Source organism: Nuphar pumila, chromosome 14, assembly GCF_984573655.1.
Source record: "Nuphar pumila chromosome 14, dmNupPumi1.hap1.1, whole genome shotgun sequence".
In the NCBI taxonomy this organism is placed as follows: Eukaryota; Viridiplantae; Streptophyta; class Magnoliopsida; order Nymphaeales; family Nymphaeaceae; genus Nuphar; species Nuphar pumila.
The window spans coordinates 1,326,936-1,347,216 of record NC_143262.1 but is presented as its reverse complement, the minus strand read 5'-3'; the positions used below and the strand labels follow the sequence as shown (position 1 = coordinate 1,347,216).

At 39.3% G+C, this 20,281-nt stretch overlaps 1 protein-coding gene across 1 annotated transcript in view; it reads right to left on the bottom strand.

Annotated features, from left to right (window-relative positions):
* LOC149816021 (ubiquitin carboxyl-terminal hydrolase 17-like) overlaps positions 1 to 9,891 on the bottom strand; it is a 28,739-nt gene extending 18,848 nt beyond the window's left edge. The window contains exon 1 of the mRNA XM_089986666.1: positions 9,431 to 9,891. Coding sequence (XP_089842792.1) covers positions 9,431 to 9,747 — 317 coding nt within the window. The 5' untranslated portion in view covers positions 9,748 to 9,891. The remainder of the gene's footprint in view (positions 1 to 9,430) is intronic.
* Between the last annotated feature and the right edge of the window lie 10,390 nt (positions 9,892 to 20,281).

The following is a 20,281-nucleotide window of genomic DNA, read 5'->3' as shown; positions in this document are numbered from 1 at the left end:
CATACATACATACATATATAGGGGGCTGATTATGTGCACTCGTTTGTATAGACAGCCCTATATACTCTACCGTTTTCCAACAATTGTGATACCAGAAACTAGTGGAGTCCATACCATCTGAAAGGGTGTGAGGTCCTATACCCATATTCGGCCTCATCACAGCCCATAACTGGCCATAAAATGTTTAGCCGCATGAGACAATTTTAACCCCAGTTTGACCTAGAACAAACCACTCCACTTGCACTATTTCGACATCAAAGTGGGCCAGAAACCATCAAGGTGGCATCGTCCATGCCAGCTGGTGTTAGCCTGACAGTTGCAGCCAATCTGAAAGTGGAATGTGGCCAGAAAATGCTAGTGTATCACCATCTCGGTACACTCAAGTGTACGAAACATTTTCCCATATATATATATATATATATATATATATATATATATATATATATATATATATATATATATATATAAAGTCGCAGGGACTCGGCAAAGCAGGTGCCGCACCGGAGTCGATGCGACGCGGGTGCGCGTACGGGTGCAGTCAACACGACCCTGGGTGCGGTCAACGCACCTAGGGTCATTTTGGTCCAATTTTTTGGACGTTAAAAAAACAATGAAAAAGGAGGATTAGGGCAAAAAAATTTGTCCTAATCTCCTCTCCCGCGCAGCTCATCTCGAGTCCTCCCGACGCCACCTCCTCCTCTCCTTCGTCGTAGGTACCCTCTATATCTCTTCTTGTGTCGGCAATGGAGGGGCCGAGCCCCCCTGCTCCCTCTCGCTCTCATGTTGGGTCGGCAGTGGAGGGGTTGAGCCCCCCTGCTCCCTCTCGCTCTCTTGTTGGGTCGGCAGGGGAGGGGGCGAGCCCCCCCTCTCGCTCTCTCGTTGGGTCGGCAGGGGAGGGGTTGAGCCCCCCCTGCTCCCTTTGTTTTCGACAGGGGAGGGGACGAGCCCCCCACCCTGCTCCCTTTGATTTCAGGGGAGCCCCCCCCCCCTCGCTCTCTTGTTGGGTCGGCAGGGGAGGGGCTGAGCCCCCCTGCTCCCTCTGTTTTCGGTAAGGGAAGGGGCCGAGCCCCCCACCCTGCTCCCTTTGATTTCAGGGGAGGGGTCGAGCCCCCCCTCTCGCTCTCTTGTTGGGTCGGCAGGCGAGGGGCTGAGCCCCCCCCTGCTCCCTCTGTTTTCGACAGGGGAGGGGTCGAGCCCCCCCCCCCCCCCTCTCGCTCTCTTGTTGGGTCAGCAGGGGAGGGGCTGAGCCCCCTTCCTTGCTCCCTCTTATTTCAGGGGAGAGGCTGAGTCCCTCCCTGTTTTTGGCAGGGAATATAATATATATATATATATATATTATATCTATTTTTATATCAAGATAATGTTTGTATAATTGATTTGAAATTTTGAATGTATTTTTTTTGTATTTTCAGGATAAAAATAACGGATAAATGGAAAGAACTTGCACCATCCTCATCTCAACATTTCAGTTCTGCTGCTAGTTTTGTTGATAGTTGTAATGGGACTGATGAGGTGGGGCCACTATGGGTACATGTAGATAAACTTGCAAAAATAGAAGAAGGAGCTGATGGAAATAAGAGATTTCGATGCAAGCTCTGTGAAAGATATTTTGTTGGGTCTTACACAAGAGTGAAGGCTCATTTGTTGAAAATACCATGACATAGCATTTCAGGATGTAGAAAAGTTGATGAGGCAATGCGAAGGCAATACAAGAAAATATAAGAAGAATATGATAATAGAAAGACAATGACCGATTCTTGTGCAGTTAGTGTGCCATTTGCAAACCACCAAGAAGATGCTGAAAAAAAAAAGTCAATGTAGGAGGTAGAAGAACGATACAAGTAGCATTCAATACATATGGAAGAGAATAATTGGATAGAAAAGTTGGGAGGTATTTTTATTCTAGTACACTCTCATTTAATGCGGCTAGAAATCCTTATTGGAAGGATTTAGTAACATCATTGGCAAATTGTAATTTGAGTGGCTATGTGCCTCCAAGCTCAGAAAAAATATGAACCACACTTCTTGTAGAAAAGAGGGCAAATGTGGAGAGGTTGTTGGAGATTAAAAAATATTCATGGGAGCAAAATGGAGTTTCTATTGTGTCTGATGGATGAACAAATATTCAAAGGCGTCCACTGATCAATTTCATTGCTTCTTTGCTTAGTGACCCAGTATTCTTGAAAGCAATTGACACATCTGGAGAATATAAAAATGCAGAGTATTTGAAGGGGTTGTTTATAGAAGTCATAAAAGAAGTGGGTCATCAGAATGTTGTACAAATTATTACATACAACGCTCCAGTTTGTAAAAGTGTAGCGTTGAGTTTGGAGAGTGACTACCTTCATATTTTTTGGACTCCCTGTATAACACACAGTTTAAATCTGACCCTAAAGAGCATATGCAACCCCAAAGAAGAAGAAAATTCACAAGCATATGCTTTATGTTCATGGATTAAAGATTTAGAAAGAAATGTCAAAAGCATTAGAAATTTTGTTGTTAACCATTATCGTGTTAATGCTATATTTAATAGGCATTCTGACTTGAAACTGTTGAAGGTCGTTGAAACACGTTTTGCGTCCATCATTGTAATGGTGAAGAAGATTAAAAAAGTGAAGAATGCTTTGGTTAGCATGGTGACTGATGAAATTGGACATTCTATTGTGCTGATGTCATGGCTCAAGAAATTAAGAAATTCATTGTTGATGATGAGTTTTGGGACAAAGTAGTATACTTTCTTCAATTTACCCAACCTATTTGGGAAATGTTGAGAAAAGTTGATAAGGATGAGCTCATGCTTCACAGAGTTTATGAAATGTGGGATAATATGATTGAAAAAATACAAAATGTTGTTTTCAAGCATGAAGAAAAAAATCATGCATTGGATAATTCCAAATTTTTTAACCATATTCATTCAATTTTAGTCAGAAGATGAGACAAGAGCAACACTCTTTTGCATTGCATGGCATATTCTCTTAATCCAAAATATTATGCAAAAAAGTGGCAAGCAGGTAGTATTGGTCGTGTCCCTCCAAATCTAGACCCAGAGCTATCAAGACATAGAAATATGTGTATGATAAGACTTTTTCCTAAAGCATATCTTCTAAATCAAGTCACACAAGAGTTTGAAAAATTTTCATCTTCGAGATTATATGGACCAACATTATTCGCGAGAGAGGAGGATAACATAGATCCTATCACATGGTGGTCAACATTTGGATCAGAAACACCTCTTTTCCAACGTCTTGCATTACGATTGTTATCGCAACCTGCTAGTTCATTTTGTTGTGAAAGAAATTGGAGCACATGTTCTCAAATCCACAACGTAAAGAGAAACAAACTCATAAGCAAGCGTGTAGAGGATTTAGTATATGTTCATTCAAATCTTCAACTACTTTCACGAACTAATGATGAATGCAGGTACTAATTTGCTCTCTTAGTTATTTGATTATTTATTTTTAAATTTTTTATTTAAATATACTTTTATTGTATTTAACATTTTCAAATTGGATTTGTAACACAGACAAATAACATCCAAATTTTGGGATATAAACCCAGAAGAGAGTGACTTCGAGGGAGATCATGATTTCAACATGACAAACATGGATTTATCTTAGCCCAGTCTTTCTTCTAATGATGCATTTGATGATGAAGAAGAAAATTATTAAGATCCATTACTTTTGGTATGTAATTTAGTTCTTTTTTGCTTTACTTATTTGATCGATATTTAGGTTACAACAACAACAACAACTACGCCTTCATCCCAAAACAATTGGGGTCGGCGATATGAACCAACAAAGAAAATCATTATGGGTCTTCCACATGAATCCTTCTCCTCCAATCATTTCTATCCAATGCCATGTCCTCGGTGAGGTTCAAAGCCTTCATATCCTTTCCTATCATCTCCATCCAAGTCTTCCTAGGCCTACCCCGACCTCTTTTAACTAATATATTTTCTCATTTCTCCATCCTTCTAACTGGAGCATCATTAGGCCTTCGCCGAATTGTCCAAACCATCGTAAACGATTCTCTCTCATCTTATTTTCAATGGGTGCAATGCCTACCTTCTTACGTATCTCCTCGTTCTGAATCTTATCTTTTATTGTATTTCCACACATCCATCTAAGCATATGCATCTCAGCTACACTCATTTTTTGAATATGATGTCTCTTGGCAGCCCAACATTCCGTACCATATAGTAAAGTGGGCCTAATAGTCGTCTTATAAAACTTTCCCTTCAACCGCAATGGCATTCTATGATCGCACAACACTCCAGTTGCACTTTTCCATTTCATCTACCCAACCTTTATCCTATGATTTACATCTCCATCAATTTCTTCATACTTTTGAATGATAGATCCCAAATATTTGAAACAATCATCCACCGGTATTTCTTGCTCACCAAGCTTCACTACACTCCCATCACTACTTCGTTGCTTACTAAACCAGCATTCCATATATTCTGTCTTACTCTTACTCAACTTAAAACCTCTTGCTTCCAATGTCTGTCTCCATAATTCTAAGTTAGCATTAACCCAAGCTTTAGACTCATCAATCAAAACAATATCATCAGCAAAAAACATACACCACGGCAGATTTTCTTGAATTGATCTCGTAAGCTCATCCATCACTATAGCAAATAGGAAAGGGCTTAAAGCAGATCCTTGATGTAACCCAACCGTTATAGGAAAATTGGTTGTCACCCCTCCACAAGTGCGGACATTGGTTACTACTCCTTCATACATATCTTTAATTATACTAATGTACTTGAGAGAAACACCTTTCTTCATCATTGTCCACCAGAGAACGTTCCTAGGTACTCTATCGTATGCCTTCTCCAAATCAATAAAAACCATATGCAAATCTTTGTTCCTCTCTCTATTTCTCTCAATAAGTTGTCTAAGAAGATGTATAGCTTCCATAGTTGAACTTCCAGACATAAAACCAAATTGATTCTCCGATATCATGACAACCTTCCTCAACCTAGACTCAATCACCCTCTCCCAAAGTTTCATAGTATGACTCATGAGTTTTATACCACGATAGTTTGTGCAATCTTGTATATCACCCTTATTCTTATATAGAGGCACCAAAGTACTCTTCCTCCACTCATTAGGCATCTTATTTGTCCGCCAAATCTTGTTAAAAAGATTTGTCAATCATTCTAAACTTTTCTCTCCCAAGCATTTTCAAGCCTCGATAGGTATACCATCTGGGCCAACTGTCCTTCTTGATTTCATTTTCTTTCTTTTGAATCTTGCGCATGAAGTCATGATTCATCTCATGAAAAGGAATGGACAAGTCTCCAAGATCCTGAGCATGACTTTCATTAAATAGCTTATCAAAATAATATTTTCATCTCTCCTTAATCTCATCATCTTTGACTAAAACACTTTGTGTTTCATCTTTGATATATCTAATCATACCCAGATCCCTCGATTTCCTATCTCTCATCTTTGCAAGCCTATAAATATCCTTCTCGCCCTCTTTGGTATTCAATTTGTCATAAACCTCCTTATATACCTTATCCCTCGCGTTTCAAACTACTTTTTTAGCTTCCTTCTTTGCTATCATATACTTCTCCAAATTCCCATTATCACGACTCTTAGATTTCTATAACACTCTCTTTTAACCTTAATAGCTAATTTGACATCCTCGTTCCACCATGATGTATCCTTACCTAGCGGTGCACCGCCTTTAGACTCACCCAATACCTCCTTAGCCACCTTTCTCATGCCACCCGCTATCTTATTCCACATTGATTCAGAATCCTCCTCGAGACACCAATCAGCTTCCTTAACTACCTGCTCTACAAACATTCTTTGTTTAGCTCCTTTCAGTGCCCACCACTTAATTCTAGGATCTATCCTATGTCTATCCCTTTTGCGGCATTGTCTAATTCTAAGATCTAAAATTAAGACTTTATGTTGTGTAGCTACACTTTCTCCCAGTATAACCTTACAATTGATGCAACAACCCCTATCTCTCTTTCTAAGTAGGAAAAAATCTATCTGACTCGTATTAACCCCACTTTTAAATGTTACTAGGTGAGACTCCCTCTTCCTAAACCAAGTGTTTGCTAAGATCATATCATAGGACAAACCAAAATCTAAAATCCTTTCTCCACTTTCGTTTCTTTCTCCTATACCATAGCCTCCATGGATACTCTCAAATTCATCCCTACTAATGCCTACATGTCCATAAAGGTCACCGCTGATGAAAAGCTTTTCACCATAAGATATCCCTTGATCGATATTTAGGTTGATTTATGTAATTGCTTTACTTATTTGATTGATATTTAGGTTGATATATTGTATGCATGATGAATGATATTATGACAATGTTAACTGTTAAAATTTCAAAATTATATATATATACATTTTTGCCCTGCCGCACCCCCGCACCCATGTGAATATATATATATGTCACACCCTTCACAGCCGCACCTATGTCATACATATATAATGATCTTGTGCTTTGGATTCGATTAAGATCTAAACCTGTAAATGCTTTGTTGTGTGGGTGGGGGGGGAAGCATTCCTGCCTTTTTAGCTCTCTCTCTCTCTCTCAGCCCTTAAACATTGGGTTTGGGCACTAGGCCTGAGCTGGGTCTGACCTGTCCTGTGTCGCAGACTCGTACTCGTGTGACATGGGTACTCGGCCCTTCCAGTGTATCCATGTTAGTTTGGATTAGCATTCAGGGAAGCAAAAGTAGAGATAGGACTCACAAAATTCTAATTTAAGAAGTAATTTGGGAATTTAAACAACTGGCAACTTATTAAAATTTTGAATAGGAAAGGCAGGTCCAGGATAGAGTTAGGACACGGCAAGGAATATGGTTGGTAGTTTATTTGGTAATGAGAGATTTATGATATTGCTTCCTAAATCATTGCCAATTTTGTTATAAATGTTGTGTATTGTGTATGGCTTAATGAGAAGAATTTCAAATTGCTAAGCATTAGAGGCTATTGGGTTTTTGTTGAAATCAGCCCACATTACCATGACTAAGAAGAATTTCAAGTTGCTAAGCATTACACGGTCTTGGGTTTCCTCAAAATCAGCCCACCATCTCTCTCTCATCCCTACGACAATGCTAGGTTTCTTCAAGTGGTATCAATGTGGTTGTCCCTTGGAACTATCATAATGCTCAAGGAGCTAATAGTAGAGGTCTGAACGTAGAAATAAGAAATGCAAAACAACTTGCACCAAATTCAAGAAATGATTCAGACCTTGTCAGATCAAATAACGGTCATGGTGGCGACAGCCACCAGTTGACTAAACGAGACAAGTGCAACGTAGGAGCTACCCAAAGCGCGTACATAAGGACGAATTTTTCACCCTTTCCAAGAGAGCATCTCCTAATTTGGATATTCAAGGCAAAACAACTTTTTAAGTACCGACAAACGCCTGTGGATCAAAAAGTCACTTTGTCCTCATTTCACTTAAATGAGGTTGCAGTAAGTTGATTTAGATGGCATGAATCTCAGCTAGGGATACTGACTTGAGATTACGTTGTGCGATCACCTGAAATGGGTCATTCACCTACCTGAATTTTAGTGGAGCCTTATCAAAGATTGAGCAATTGAGAATAAGAAAGATTATCATGACAGTTTGAGAATCTCTCAACATGATTGATTGATGGCAGTGAGACGTTGACAACACATTTGATGGAGGATTGTGCAAGGACATAATGGCAAAGATTCAGGCAACAAAGACTGCAGTTATTGTTAAAGTGTTTTGATTTAATGCATGTGGTGGAAGAGAAGAATCAGGCTCATCAGGGTTCCAACCATTGAGGCAGCTCTTATCTATCGAGTGAAGTGACTAAAGAAAAATAAGCAGAGAAAAGTCTCACCAATAAAAATCCACCATTAAAAGGCTCACTCAAGAAGGATTTCATGATTGAATTGTGCAGGGTCTTTGTTGGAATTGCAACAAAAAGTGGTTCAAGCACCATAAATGCAAAGAAAAAATTTGTTTCTTATACAACACTTGGAGGAGAAAGATGAAGAAGAGAATAATTGAATTTTAGTCAACCTTGGAAATAAGGGGCGGGGAATGGCAGAATCCTAATTTAGGAAGTAATTAGTAATTAAAATAATTGGTAACTTATTAAAAGTTTAAATACAAAAGGTAGGCAGAAGATAGAGCTAGGATGCAGCCAAAGGATATGGTCGTTAGTCTATTTGGTAATTAAAGATTTATGATATTGCTTGCTATGGTATACCCAATTTTGTTCTAAAGGTTGTAGATGTCAATCACTACCATCAGTGAGAAGAATTCCAAGTTACTAAGCATTGGAAGCTCTTGGGTTTCCTCAAAGTAACCTGACATTCCCCCCAGGTCTTTTGAAGTCTGTATGAAACAGAGAAAGGGAAGCAAATCAAGAGACAAAATGGAAAAAACTTAAAAAGAGTTTGGAAAGCATTCTTCCTAAACATGAGAAGTATTTACAAATGTACTTTCCATGAAGGATCCCAACATACTCATGAAGCGCACTTTCCGATGCTCCCCAAATAAGCGCGGCATTTCTCTAACCCTGGTTCGCACTATCAACCACCAAAAATGATGGAAAAACTCTTGGATGCACTCTGGCTCATGTATAAGAGAGAGAGAGAGAGAGAGAGAGACTTCTCCTCCTCAAACTCAAGAAAAGATCACAGGTCAAGATGAAAAAATATACCCTGAAATACACTAATAGGAGCTGAAGAAACCAGACTGTCCATGGTGTCAAGATGAACTCACATATATGATATACCCGAATGGCCTGTGTGACCATGTTAGACATCCTACTACTCGTACATCCAATTTCTCTTTCAACACGTAACTAAAGAATGTATTCATGAATTATTTCTCCTTAAAATATTCTGCTGCACTGGATTTGTCTAGCATGACAGAAAGTTATCGGCAGATCTTCTTTTATCCAAACTCCCACCAACAAATACAAACTGTTTCATATACACATTGGACACTGTATATGCGAATAAGTTGCAGCAAAAGAGAGGGGGGAAAAATTCAAAATTTACCTGGTTAACGTGTTCAGGGGATGCTTGGACACATAAACTTATCCACAGAACTGGTCACCCCTAATTTTTGGAACAGGTGGGTGGATGCAAGCACAAACTTACCCTCGTCGATTTGTCCCATTATCACCGTATCCCATATTAATGAGGTCTGGAGAAGACCTTAAATTCCCATTTTGATGAACCGTAACAAACGTACCAAATAGCAAGAACAAGCAGGACTCCATGTAGAACCCTAATTTTTACATTTTTCTTCAAAAAAAAAAAATCCAAGCAGCAATTTGCAATTACGGCCTTGAATTTCCAACATGATGGAAGAGCGCACGAGACATGGCGTAACTAAAAATTGAGGAAACAAAGGCGAGGAAACGCATCGAACAGGAGGAAATCGGGAGGCGATAACGCACCAGTATCTGACGGCCTTGCATCTGGAGCACCGGGTGGTGGTGGGCGAGTAGCAGACGGCGCATTGCTGCTGCGGGACGAAGGCTGCGGCGGTGGCGGTGGCGGTGACGTAGGAAGAGGAGGAGGCGACGCTGTACTCGAGGGCGGCCTCGAGCTCGGCCCGGGCGGACTCTTCGGAGGCGAGGATCAGAAGCCTCTTAATCTCCTCGATGCGGGACTGGGCGAGCCTCCATTTGCGCCGGATGATGAAGGTGACGACCGGGACGACGAGCAGCACCAGAAGAAAGCCGGGCAGCCCCAAATCTCTGTTCTCGGGCATTTATCCTGCCGTGAACGCATGCAGGACGCCGGAAATCCCAGCCCTAACTCCGAGGAAACACAGCTCGGGCAAAGAATACATAGATTTTGCAGATCGCCCGTCAAATTCAAGAGGGGGATGTGATTTTTCAGGGGATCCGGTGATTGGCGAATGATGGAGAGAGAAGAAAGAGGGAAATAAATAGCGACAGCGTTGGGGTTGGGGGAAAAGAGACAAAAGCTTCGTGGGTCCGGGTGGAAAAAATGAACGGGGAGTAAATTTTCTGTTGCTCGTGTGCGGAAAAGGAGCAAGATGGAACCTTTGCAGTTTGGCTAGTGCTTCGTAGGACGCGAAATATTCGCTCACCTGAGCGCGTGGGTCAGGTCATTAGGTTAGTGGTGGTTTATTTTGGTCAGGTAAAATTCTGGGTTCCAAAAAACCAGTCACACTTCTCTGTGTTTTGTTGTAGATTTTGACTTGAACAATCAACAAAAATGCCTGATTTGAGAGTCGTGCACCAGAATCATGCATTGACCAGTCATCTGGGTTTAGTCCAGTTTGGCAACCAAGCAGCGATCAGGTGGGTCCAGGTCTACGTCGAGTTTAGTTTGACCTTGAGAATGGATACCCAGCTAGCCCTCATGGTCGATTCATGGTGGCACGGCGCAATAACCGGGAACACCTCGTGCCAGACCCGACATAATTGCCGTAATGCATTTGGATCCAGATCCAGTTATTGGTTGAGGCTGTATATGGAACCTGATGGGAAAATATCATACTCTTATTTAAAGATGTGTCCATTCCCAATATGACGAAATGGCTGATTTATGGATTTGGACTTTGAAAGCTATCTGAGTTGGAGTTGATAGAAGTAGGATTGACTATTGGGATAGCCAGCAAGTAAAATTTTACTGGATTTCGACTTTGAAAGCCTGATTGGATCTCAAAATGATAAGAAAAGGAAGATCAAGTGTGTATTTTAGAGGCTTCGACCGGAGCAAGATATGGCAATTCCCAGTGACTATTCGAGGCAAGTGAAGGGCAACTCTACTGCTGCACTACATTCAAAATTTTACGTAATAAAAGGTACTACTATTTTACTATTTGGCAGCAACCTTCTATCTTGGGATGTTCTATATTTATTCTTTTCTCTCCTTGTATGCTAATCTTCTCCTTTTTTTAACAAAAGCAGAGCAGTAAAACCTGGTTTTACTGGCCCAGTGCCAACTGTGGCTCAGCCAATATTTATTCGTAGATGTTACTGCTCACCTTGCTTGACAAGCCAAACAAAATAAGGAAGTTGGTGCATCAATGTACCAATGTCCGGGAGATTGGAAAAAAAAAAAAAAAGGGCATTACGAGTGTTGGTTTTGCCTAAAATAGTACTAGACCAATCAATTTTCTGGCCAAACAGATGTAATCAACCACGCAAAATAACAAGGACTAAAGCTGATTTTCTATTTATTTAATTGACATCGTGTTAATTGTTTGTTGTGCCTAAAATAGTACCTAAAAAAAACCAATTTGCCCGTCAAGCCCATGTAATCAATCAAGTAACATGCCAAAATACCAGAGAGAAATAAACCTTGTTTTCTGTTTATTTATGTGACATCTTCTTAATTGAGCTTAAGTGGGAGGACTTATATTCCCTTACGTTGGATGGATGTGTCCCTTTTCCTTTTTATATTTGAATGGCTTTTATTTATTGCTTTTCCGTAGTTCTGAAGAATAATTTTTCTTTTCTCTGATCGTGACAACCGGAGAAAGTGGTCTGTATGCACTGCACACAATTCTTCCCCAGCAAAGCTGGTTTTGTATTTGTAATGTTTAGGGCACGTTTTGAAGCAACAAAGTTGCAGGAAAAGTGATGCAAAATGGAAGATCTGTAGGGATTTTTTTATCATTTCAAATGAGAATTTTTTTTTTTTTGCCGAGAGAGTTTTTGTAAAAAGTATACTTTTTGATAAGAAACATTCTTCCATTCAAGAGAAAAAAAAATTTTACACTCCCCACCACCCACCGTCTCACCGACCACCATCCATCTCACCACCACCCTCCTCCTCTTCTCTCTCTCTTTTCACATTTTTTCACTCTGTTTTACTTATGCTACACAAACAAGCGAAAAACTTTTTTTTTGGAAAACTTCTCATGTCAAAATCTCTCGTAGGCAAAACTTTCTTTTCGTATGAGAGCTTTTTTTATCTTCCAAATATATTTTTAGGGCATGCTTGGAAGCGAGAAAAATGTAAGAAAAGTGATGCAAAATGAAAAATCTATACGAATTTTTTGACCCTTCCAAATGAGAGAGACTTTTTCACTAAGCGAGTTATTTCTAAAAAGCATACTTTTTGATAGGAAACATTCCTCCATAACAAGGGTGGAGGAAGTGGAGGAATGTTTCCTACTAAGAGAAAACCTATACACTCCCCACCACCCATCTCACCATCCATCTCGCCACCACCCACCGTCTCACAATCACCACCCTCCTACTCCTCTCTGTTTTTTTTACATTTTCCCATTCTGTCAAGCAAAAAAAAAGTGTTTTTTTGAAAAACTTTTCATATCAAAAGATATCATAGGCAAAACTTTCTTTTCCTAAGAGAGTTTTTCTCTCTTCCAAACGTGCCCAAAAGTACTAACCACCAACACCCCCCTCTCTCTCTCTCTCTCATTCACGTGCAAGATGCCATCTTAAGATTAATCGAAGGAGTTAATAAGTTGCAAATTGCTCTTGACTGAATGACATGAGCTGTTAGGTTGCACATGTCAATCATCTTAATAAGTCCCTCTCAAGTCTCATCTTTTGGGATCTGTGTTTTCAATACAATGCTCGGAGACAAACAGCCAAGCCCACAATGTGCGTGAGAGAGAGAGAGAGAGAGAGAGAGAGAGAGAGAGAGAGAGAGAGAGAGAAAAGTACTTTTGTGGGGGAGGAGTGTTCATTGAAAGAGTGAGGGGCATCTCCATTCCATTTGTTCTCATCATGTGCGTTAGCATCCTCTCCTCTAATAGCCAACGATGGTGGGGGACCATTCCATTTGTTCTCATCATTTTGATTAGTACTGGCCTCTTTAGAGGCATCATTAAGCTTCTTACCTCGTACAAGCGTAGGTTTTTTCTTTTTTCTTTTAAATCAGAGATGGCCCTACATAGATCGCATTGCAGAAAGTTACAGATGTGAGGCTTCTGCCGACACGGATATGTTCCTTTCATCATTTAATTATCCACCATTTATTATATCGGCTTTAGACTTGGCCTCTCAATTCTGACGGAGCAAGAACCATCAAAATTCAAAAGTCTTGGCCGCTAGGTTGGTGGTCTAGGTTCAAATCTCATGGGCATCACCCCTTACACAAGCCTAACGGTGGCGACTCTTTGAGGCCAAGGAGAAAGCCCATGGAGTTTTAGGTTGCCAAGATAGCGTAGGGCCAGCATAGCTGATCCTAAGGGTGGTTTCTCTGTGTAAATATAAAAGAAAGGGCTTGAACCTGAACTAGGTTGTTGTCTCAATGGACACAACATCCAACAGGTATAAGGAGAAAAATCAACATTTAATCAAAAAGTTAATTATCAACTCAACAAAAGAAACAAGGAAAAAAAGGGTGAAGATTTTTTTTAAATTAATCTGTAATTATTGTGTTTGTTTTTTACATCTTCTCCTATTCTTCTCATAAAAAAAATTCTCACACATGCTTAAATAAGTAACGAGAGATTTTCAAAAAACAATGAGTACCCTAATTCTCTTCGAAATTGCTCTACGAATCTGCGAGGTCGGTTCAGGTTCTATTCTGAATCCACCAATGATATACTCAAGCTAACAAGATGTTTATCTGATTTTAATATACTACCATCGATATACCCAAGCAAACAACTTAAGAGTACTAAAGGGTATTCGAAAATTCAAATGATAAAATAGAAGATTTTTTTTTTAAATTTAGCAATAAAAGATGAACTCTAGTCCTAAAAGAAAGGAAGATAAAAATGAAGAGCACAAAATCAAATAAAATAAAAGGTTTCAAGCAACCCTAATTTATAGGAGGTTGTATTTTTTTATTTTTTAAATGACAAATTTTTCTACATCAAGTGTTTCTAAAATGTAATAGGCCTAACCCTAATATATATATATATATATATATATATATATATATATATATATATATATATATATATATATATATATATATATATATATATATATACACAACTAATGCAAAATGCCTATATTAAAAAAAGAAAATAAATTCCTAAAAAAAGATAAAGATTAACTGGAAAATATGTAAGATGGTCATACACGGGTTCCAATAACTAGACTTTCACCTTTTTGGGTGGACAACATAGGCAGTTGAATGGCACACCCTCGGACGACACAAACTATAAGGGATGGCATAGTGGTAAACGACACAACTCTATGGGACAACAGAACCAGCAGAAAGGGCTTTGTAGACCACAAGGGGTGCCAAACAATACATAGAGGGTTGGACGACAGAGCCTGCAGAAAGGGCTCTCCATACTATATGGTTGTCAGACAATACATAGAGGGTTGGACGGTAGAGCATATGAAAAGAGCTCTGTAGACCACATGGAGTGCCAAATGGCACAGAGAGGGTTGGATGGCAGAGCCTGCAGGCATCAGACGACACAAGGCATGCTAGACAATAGGTTGTGATAGACGACATATCTGGTCTAGAGTTCAAAAAAAAAACACGAAAATTCGGTGGTTTTTGAGATCTTTAGGACCCCAAAATTGCGTGATGATGCAGTTTCTAACTGGGAAGAATTGAAAAGGAACACGGAGTCTCATCATGATCGTCAAAAAATATTGATAAATTTTTTTGTAAGGGAAGATTTGACTTAGATTTGCAAAATCCTTTTCAAAACCTTTAAAAGATGTCAGAACAATCATTTAAAGCTCTTATCATCCTTTCTCCAAAAAAAAAAAAAGGTAAAACAAAGGCAGGTCCTTCGATTTTCATAGTTCTATGCTTAAATATGCAAATAAAGATCAAAACATGAATGACTATAGATAAACATATTAAATAAATCAGAATAAATAAGCAAAAGACCTAAAAAGTTCTTTTTTCCAACTTGGGAGTATGCTTTGCTCCTCTTAAGCTTCCCTTCAACTTCAATTGAGGGGAATAGTTGTTGCAATGGCTTCAACAACACCTCCACGTAAGTATGACAATTTAGAGCTTGAGGTAAGAAGGGTCTGAGCACAAGCAAGGCTTGGGTAGGCTTCTTTTCTAGGTCCAACACTAAGTATATGATTTTCATATTTTGATTCTCATGGCTCAGCTCTTATTTATAAAAGTCCTGGATAAGATACAAATTGAGAGTTTTCTAGATAAAAATCCAATCTAAATGAATCCAGGCTTATTCTTAATGGGAATAAGGTTCATCCTAGGAAAGTCCCACACGAAATACACAAGGAGAGGTTGAGTCCAAGTGGGATAAGTTTCTTCGGAGGCGTATCCACACATTTGACAGGACCGGATGGCATACTAGAGTGTTGTCTAGTAATGAGACTGCAGACTGAAATGTTGTCCGATAGATGGGACTGTAGAATGGACTATCGTTCGATAATGAGACCGCAAACTAGACTGCCATCCGGTAGATGGGACTGCAGACTGTATTGTCGTCCCATGCTGAAATGGGATTTTTAAAGCATCTTTTTGGCGGGGTTATTTATAAAATCCCTAGGTTTGTCATTTTTAGGGATTTGTAAAAAAATTAAGGTGTCTCCACTAGGATAGTAAGGAAATAAACAAGAAGTTTTAGGAAATCATGGCATTGTTTTTTTTTTTTATCAAACTTAATTTAATAGGCAATCTTTTCTCATGTTCCAAACTTCTCTAAACTGACCTAGTTTATGGCGATGAATCTCACTAAAGGCTTACTTGGGAACACTAAACATGTAGACCTGACCTGATTTCAGCGGATTCATGGGTTCGAGTCTGGTCCAAAATATAGACCTGTAATGAAAATGGGTTGGGTCTTGGGTGTTGCAAATGAAGACCCGAACCCGACCCATTTTTTATGCTCAACTCAAATGGTTTCCAATATCATAAAACTGAACTGATCCGAACTTGGCCCGATTATGTACCCGAACCCACTTTATTCTTGAACTGACCCGAACCGACACTGCTTTGTACTTGAACCAATTATGTACCCAAACCCATTTTATAATTGGAAGTATGAGAAAATAACTAGAATAATTAGTGAATATTATGTTATACAATTAATTCAATATTTAAAGATGTTGATAAATTTAGAATTAATATGAATGACCTTTTAGTAATCAATTTTTTTAGATACTTTTTATTGCTCTTGAGTCTCGGAAATTGTAAGGTTGACGTAAATCCCAATTCTAAAAAATAATACTCAAAAACTCATTGAATTTGATACATTTTGAATATAATATATCATCGATGCTTTTTTATTTTTAACTTGAATTGATTGGTTGGTATGAAAATATTCTTTTTACATTTAAAATTTTGTATTATTTAGAATAGTTAATAAACTTCTCATTTGTTATCATATAATCCTCTTAATGAATAGTTGATTTCATTAATTTATTTTTTTATTGGTGGGTAATTAGGTCTAAAATACCAATCATATGAAGACCCAAGCTAAAACCCTAAATCGTTAAGGCCCGTACCAATCATATCCGACCTGTTAACCCATAAGGATATACTTTTTTCAGACATACCCAAACCTGAACTCCACCCAAATCAAAATGGGTCTATTAAAATCCTGACTCGTTTATACCCGGTACATACCTAAACTTGATTAACACATTTGGGTCTACAATTTCCATCCTATCCAAACCAAAACTTGAATAAGAATTAGATTGGGTGGGATTTGGGTTTTACTTTTAGACCTGATTCAAAATCGGGTATGATAAGACCTGAACCGAACCCAACCCAACCCATGATACCGTACACGTAGTAGGGATTTAAGCGGTTCTAGTTTGAGTCGGATATCCAACTGAGACCATTTAATTTGGAATTAGTAGAGAAAGCTATATGTGACTACTAATTGGACTCGGATTCCATTTCAGCATTTCTGAATTCGAACTGACTCGCATCTATTCCAATAAAATATGGATTTGTTGGGCCCCACAGTAACTGGTAGGTGATCAGGTGCAGCAGCACAAATATGCAGCTTGCTGTGTATCCTCTCTCTCTCACTCTCTCTCTCCGTGCCTCTTCCCTCCCTTCCAATCAGTGTCAAATATGCAGCTTGCTGTGGTTCTGTTTGTCAATTGCTTGGTGGGATTCTCTTTATTTAGGTTTTATCATACTGTCCATCTCCTGTTTTAATGCATACTGACTGTTTGATTCTTTAAAAAAAAATACTGATTGTTTGATTAAATGAGTAAAAACCACTGTTATGTATTCGTAATTTGTTATCTATGCTTTCTTTCAAAAAAAAACAAAAATTGTTATCTATGCTTCTTGATTCGTGGAGGGGTTTCGTAAATGTGAGCTAGGCTACCAAACGTTACCCAGAAAATCAAAGTTTTGTCTTCCAACCACTCGGGTTATATATGTAGTGATCAATCTGAAAGTTCCTCCCTACTGTGTGAGGGAGATCTGTAGATAGCCTAATCAAAATTGGCTTTCCTCTTTCTAAGTCTCACGAGAAGGTTGCAAGCTAAATTAAGCAACTCACAGCAATGCTAAATTTGCGTTGTAATTGATATTTGGCATGAACTTTTATAGGTGGCATTTAGACTGAACTAGCAGCTCTTCTCTTGTTAGGCATCCTCAATCTTGTTGGCCACCAGAAGCTTCATACAAAGACATACTCGATCATCGTGGTTGAAAATACTGTTTGTCGGTGTGACAAATAGTCATGCTGAAATCAGCCATACTAATGTTAGCTTTTCACTTAATACTTTGTTTCCATGTTCACCCCTAGGATGTTGAATATGCTCTATAAGGAACACATATATCAGTTGCATCGCGCAGAAAGTAACCTCCTCGAGTGGTTTCCTGCAAAATGAATGAACTGTTTGGGAGTTGGTAGTTGTGGTAGGAATTAAGGAATTAGGTCAGAGTTTGGTCAAACTACACCGGCAATGGTTATTTGGGAAGGAATAGAGGTGGTAGTCGCATCTTTTCTTTACTATTGCACCAAAAGTGGAATTGGCACATTTACCTCTAGAAGTAGCTTTGGCTAGTTCTAGGATAAGGGCTTTCGCTTTTTCAATATCATAAAGTCTTTCAGAGCCCAAATTCTAAGATTTGCCTAGCCTAAGTTACCAGAAAACAACTAAATCATGGATGCCTGACTATTCTGAATTGAGCCTTCGGAATGAGACAGGTACAATGCAGAACTCTATTGAGTGAAAAATGCATCGAGTGTAGGAACGTGCGAACACATGTGTTAGCTTGATCAGTGATGTGCGGTGCTAGCATGGCACACAGTAGGCAATAATGCCATCGTTAGTGCATCATTGTGTAGTGATATAGATGTAGAGCGTTGTTTGGTTAAACAGTGTCAGCGGATCAGAGGATGTTGCCTTTGGAAGATTTGGTTAAGGACTTCTCGGCTTGCAGGAGTTTTCTATGCGTAGCGGTTGGACGCAGAGGGTTGCGTGTGGGTTAGGGTTAATTCTTCTAGAAATCACCTTAGGTGATTCCAACCAAGTATAGTGACTCGAGGTTAGGCGAGTAAATGTTTAGGCATCGATGAATGAGTTTGGGTGGTGCTCTTCGCTTTGGTGTTCAATCATCAACTGATATTCAGACCTTGAGATCTCAAGGTCTTATTCCTTCAGTGACGAGGTTTGGCTATAGCGTACACATGGAGTTGCAATACGCTTCATAGCATGCAAGGCTAAGACAAGTTTGTGTCATTTTCAGAAAATGATAGCCGGTATGGGATGGTTATGCACTAAGTGACATGATGCGCTTGATCAGCTTTCGCTAGGTAGCTGCGCACAAGGTGGTGCGGATGACGAATGAAATAATTCAGCACATAGAAAAGTGTTGGTGCGCGACCTTTGACCGTTAGTTTGACTAGAATGGACAGTTTGATGCATTGCGGGTTTACAAAATATTCTATGCTCATGACAAATTGGGCTGACTAGGCCGCAAGGCCTAATGCCGCACGAGCATTCCTTGGCTTGAAAGGCACAAAATTTGGCCTTGAAATTTAGCTTGTGACACAAACTCTCTTTGTTGCTTTTTGATGAATGTTTGGAACAATGTTCAGATCACAAATTTATCTATCTTTCATTTTGTTGTCTAAGTTTGAAGCTACAACTGGCAAAATCTCTCCTCATAATGTAGGGGTTCAAACAAGACCATATTGCACAGTATTCAAAAATGCTTTTCAGCTGGGTGTATTCCACATTGGGTAGGGTTTTACCTTATGGAGGCCGGTCTGCCAATATGTGGTCAATGATGTTTTCTTCTTTTAATTCGCAATGTTTTTATTTTTTTTAAGCCTCAAGGGTGGTTGGCGTAGTGAGGTTGGGTTTGTGCCATTAGACTGGAGATCAAGATTCGATTTCCATGGGCATCTATCTCCTCTTTGGGCAAGCTAACGTCCAGCATAGGCCCCTGAAGAGGGTGTCCTAGCCTTGGAGTTCTACGCGGTTGACACGATGACCGTATGTATGGCAGGATAAGCCAGTGCGACTAGGATCAGAGTTTGCTCGCTTCTTAAAAGCATTCCAGGCAGCCAACCAACTTGATCAAATGGGTGAATGCGATCGATTCGATGGGGGATATCAATAATCCTAATTTGCACTTGCTTGTGGGAGTGACCAGGCACATTTAGACTTTTGGTTGAAAGTGTTCATCGATATGGGATGATGATGCACATAAGTGACAATCGGTTATTCAACTGCAAGGTTCAAAGATCTTCGAAAAGGAGCCTTGGCAAAAGAAAGTATGTGTTGTGTGTTTACATGTGTTCAAGAAAACTCATTCATGCTAGGTTCGGTTACCTAGTAGAATCACAAGAGTTTGAGGTATGCCAATCGCAAAAAAATGCAGTTGTTTTCCTTACTCGGGCTATGCCCATGATAATTTAATTGCTTTTCTTAGCTGGTTTAACATATGATTAATCTTGATTGCAGCCCATCCACCGATCCCAAGATTAGACCTCCAGGAAAATTTCTGAGTGAGAGAGGACTTAGGCATTGAAAATGTCAAACCATGTTAAATGTGTTCTTCTTGGTGTGCGTGCATTTGTTTATGGTATCAGAGCATGCTTCCATGGCGTCCTCTTCATCTCTTTCTTTGTCGACTATTTCCTCCTCATCTTTAGCAGCCTTCAATATATGCAACTTGGTTTCAATCAAGTTAATCCATTCAAATTATTTGCTTTGGAAGAGCCAGTTCATGTCAATCCTCTATACCCATGATCTCATAGGTTACATTGACATATCCCTTCCCCAAGTGAATCTAATGGTCACTGATGCTGAAGGAAAGGTCATTGCTAATCCAAGTTATACTACTTGACTCAGGATAGACTAGTTGATTCTTAGCTGCCTGCAGAACCAATGCTCAATTTGGTCATTGAGTTGTAAAGCTCAAAA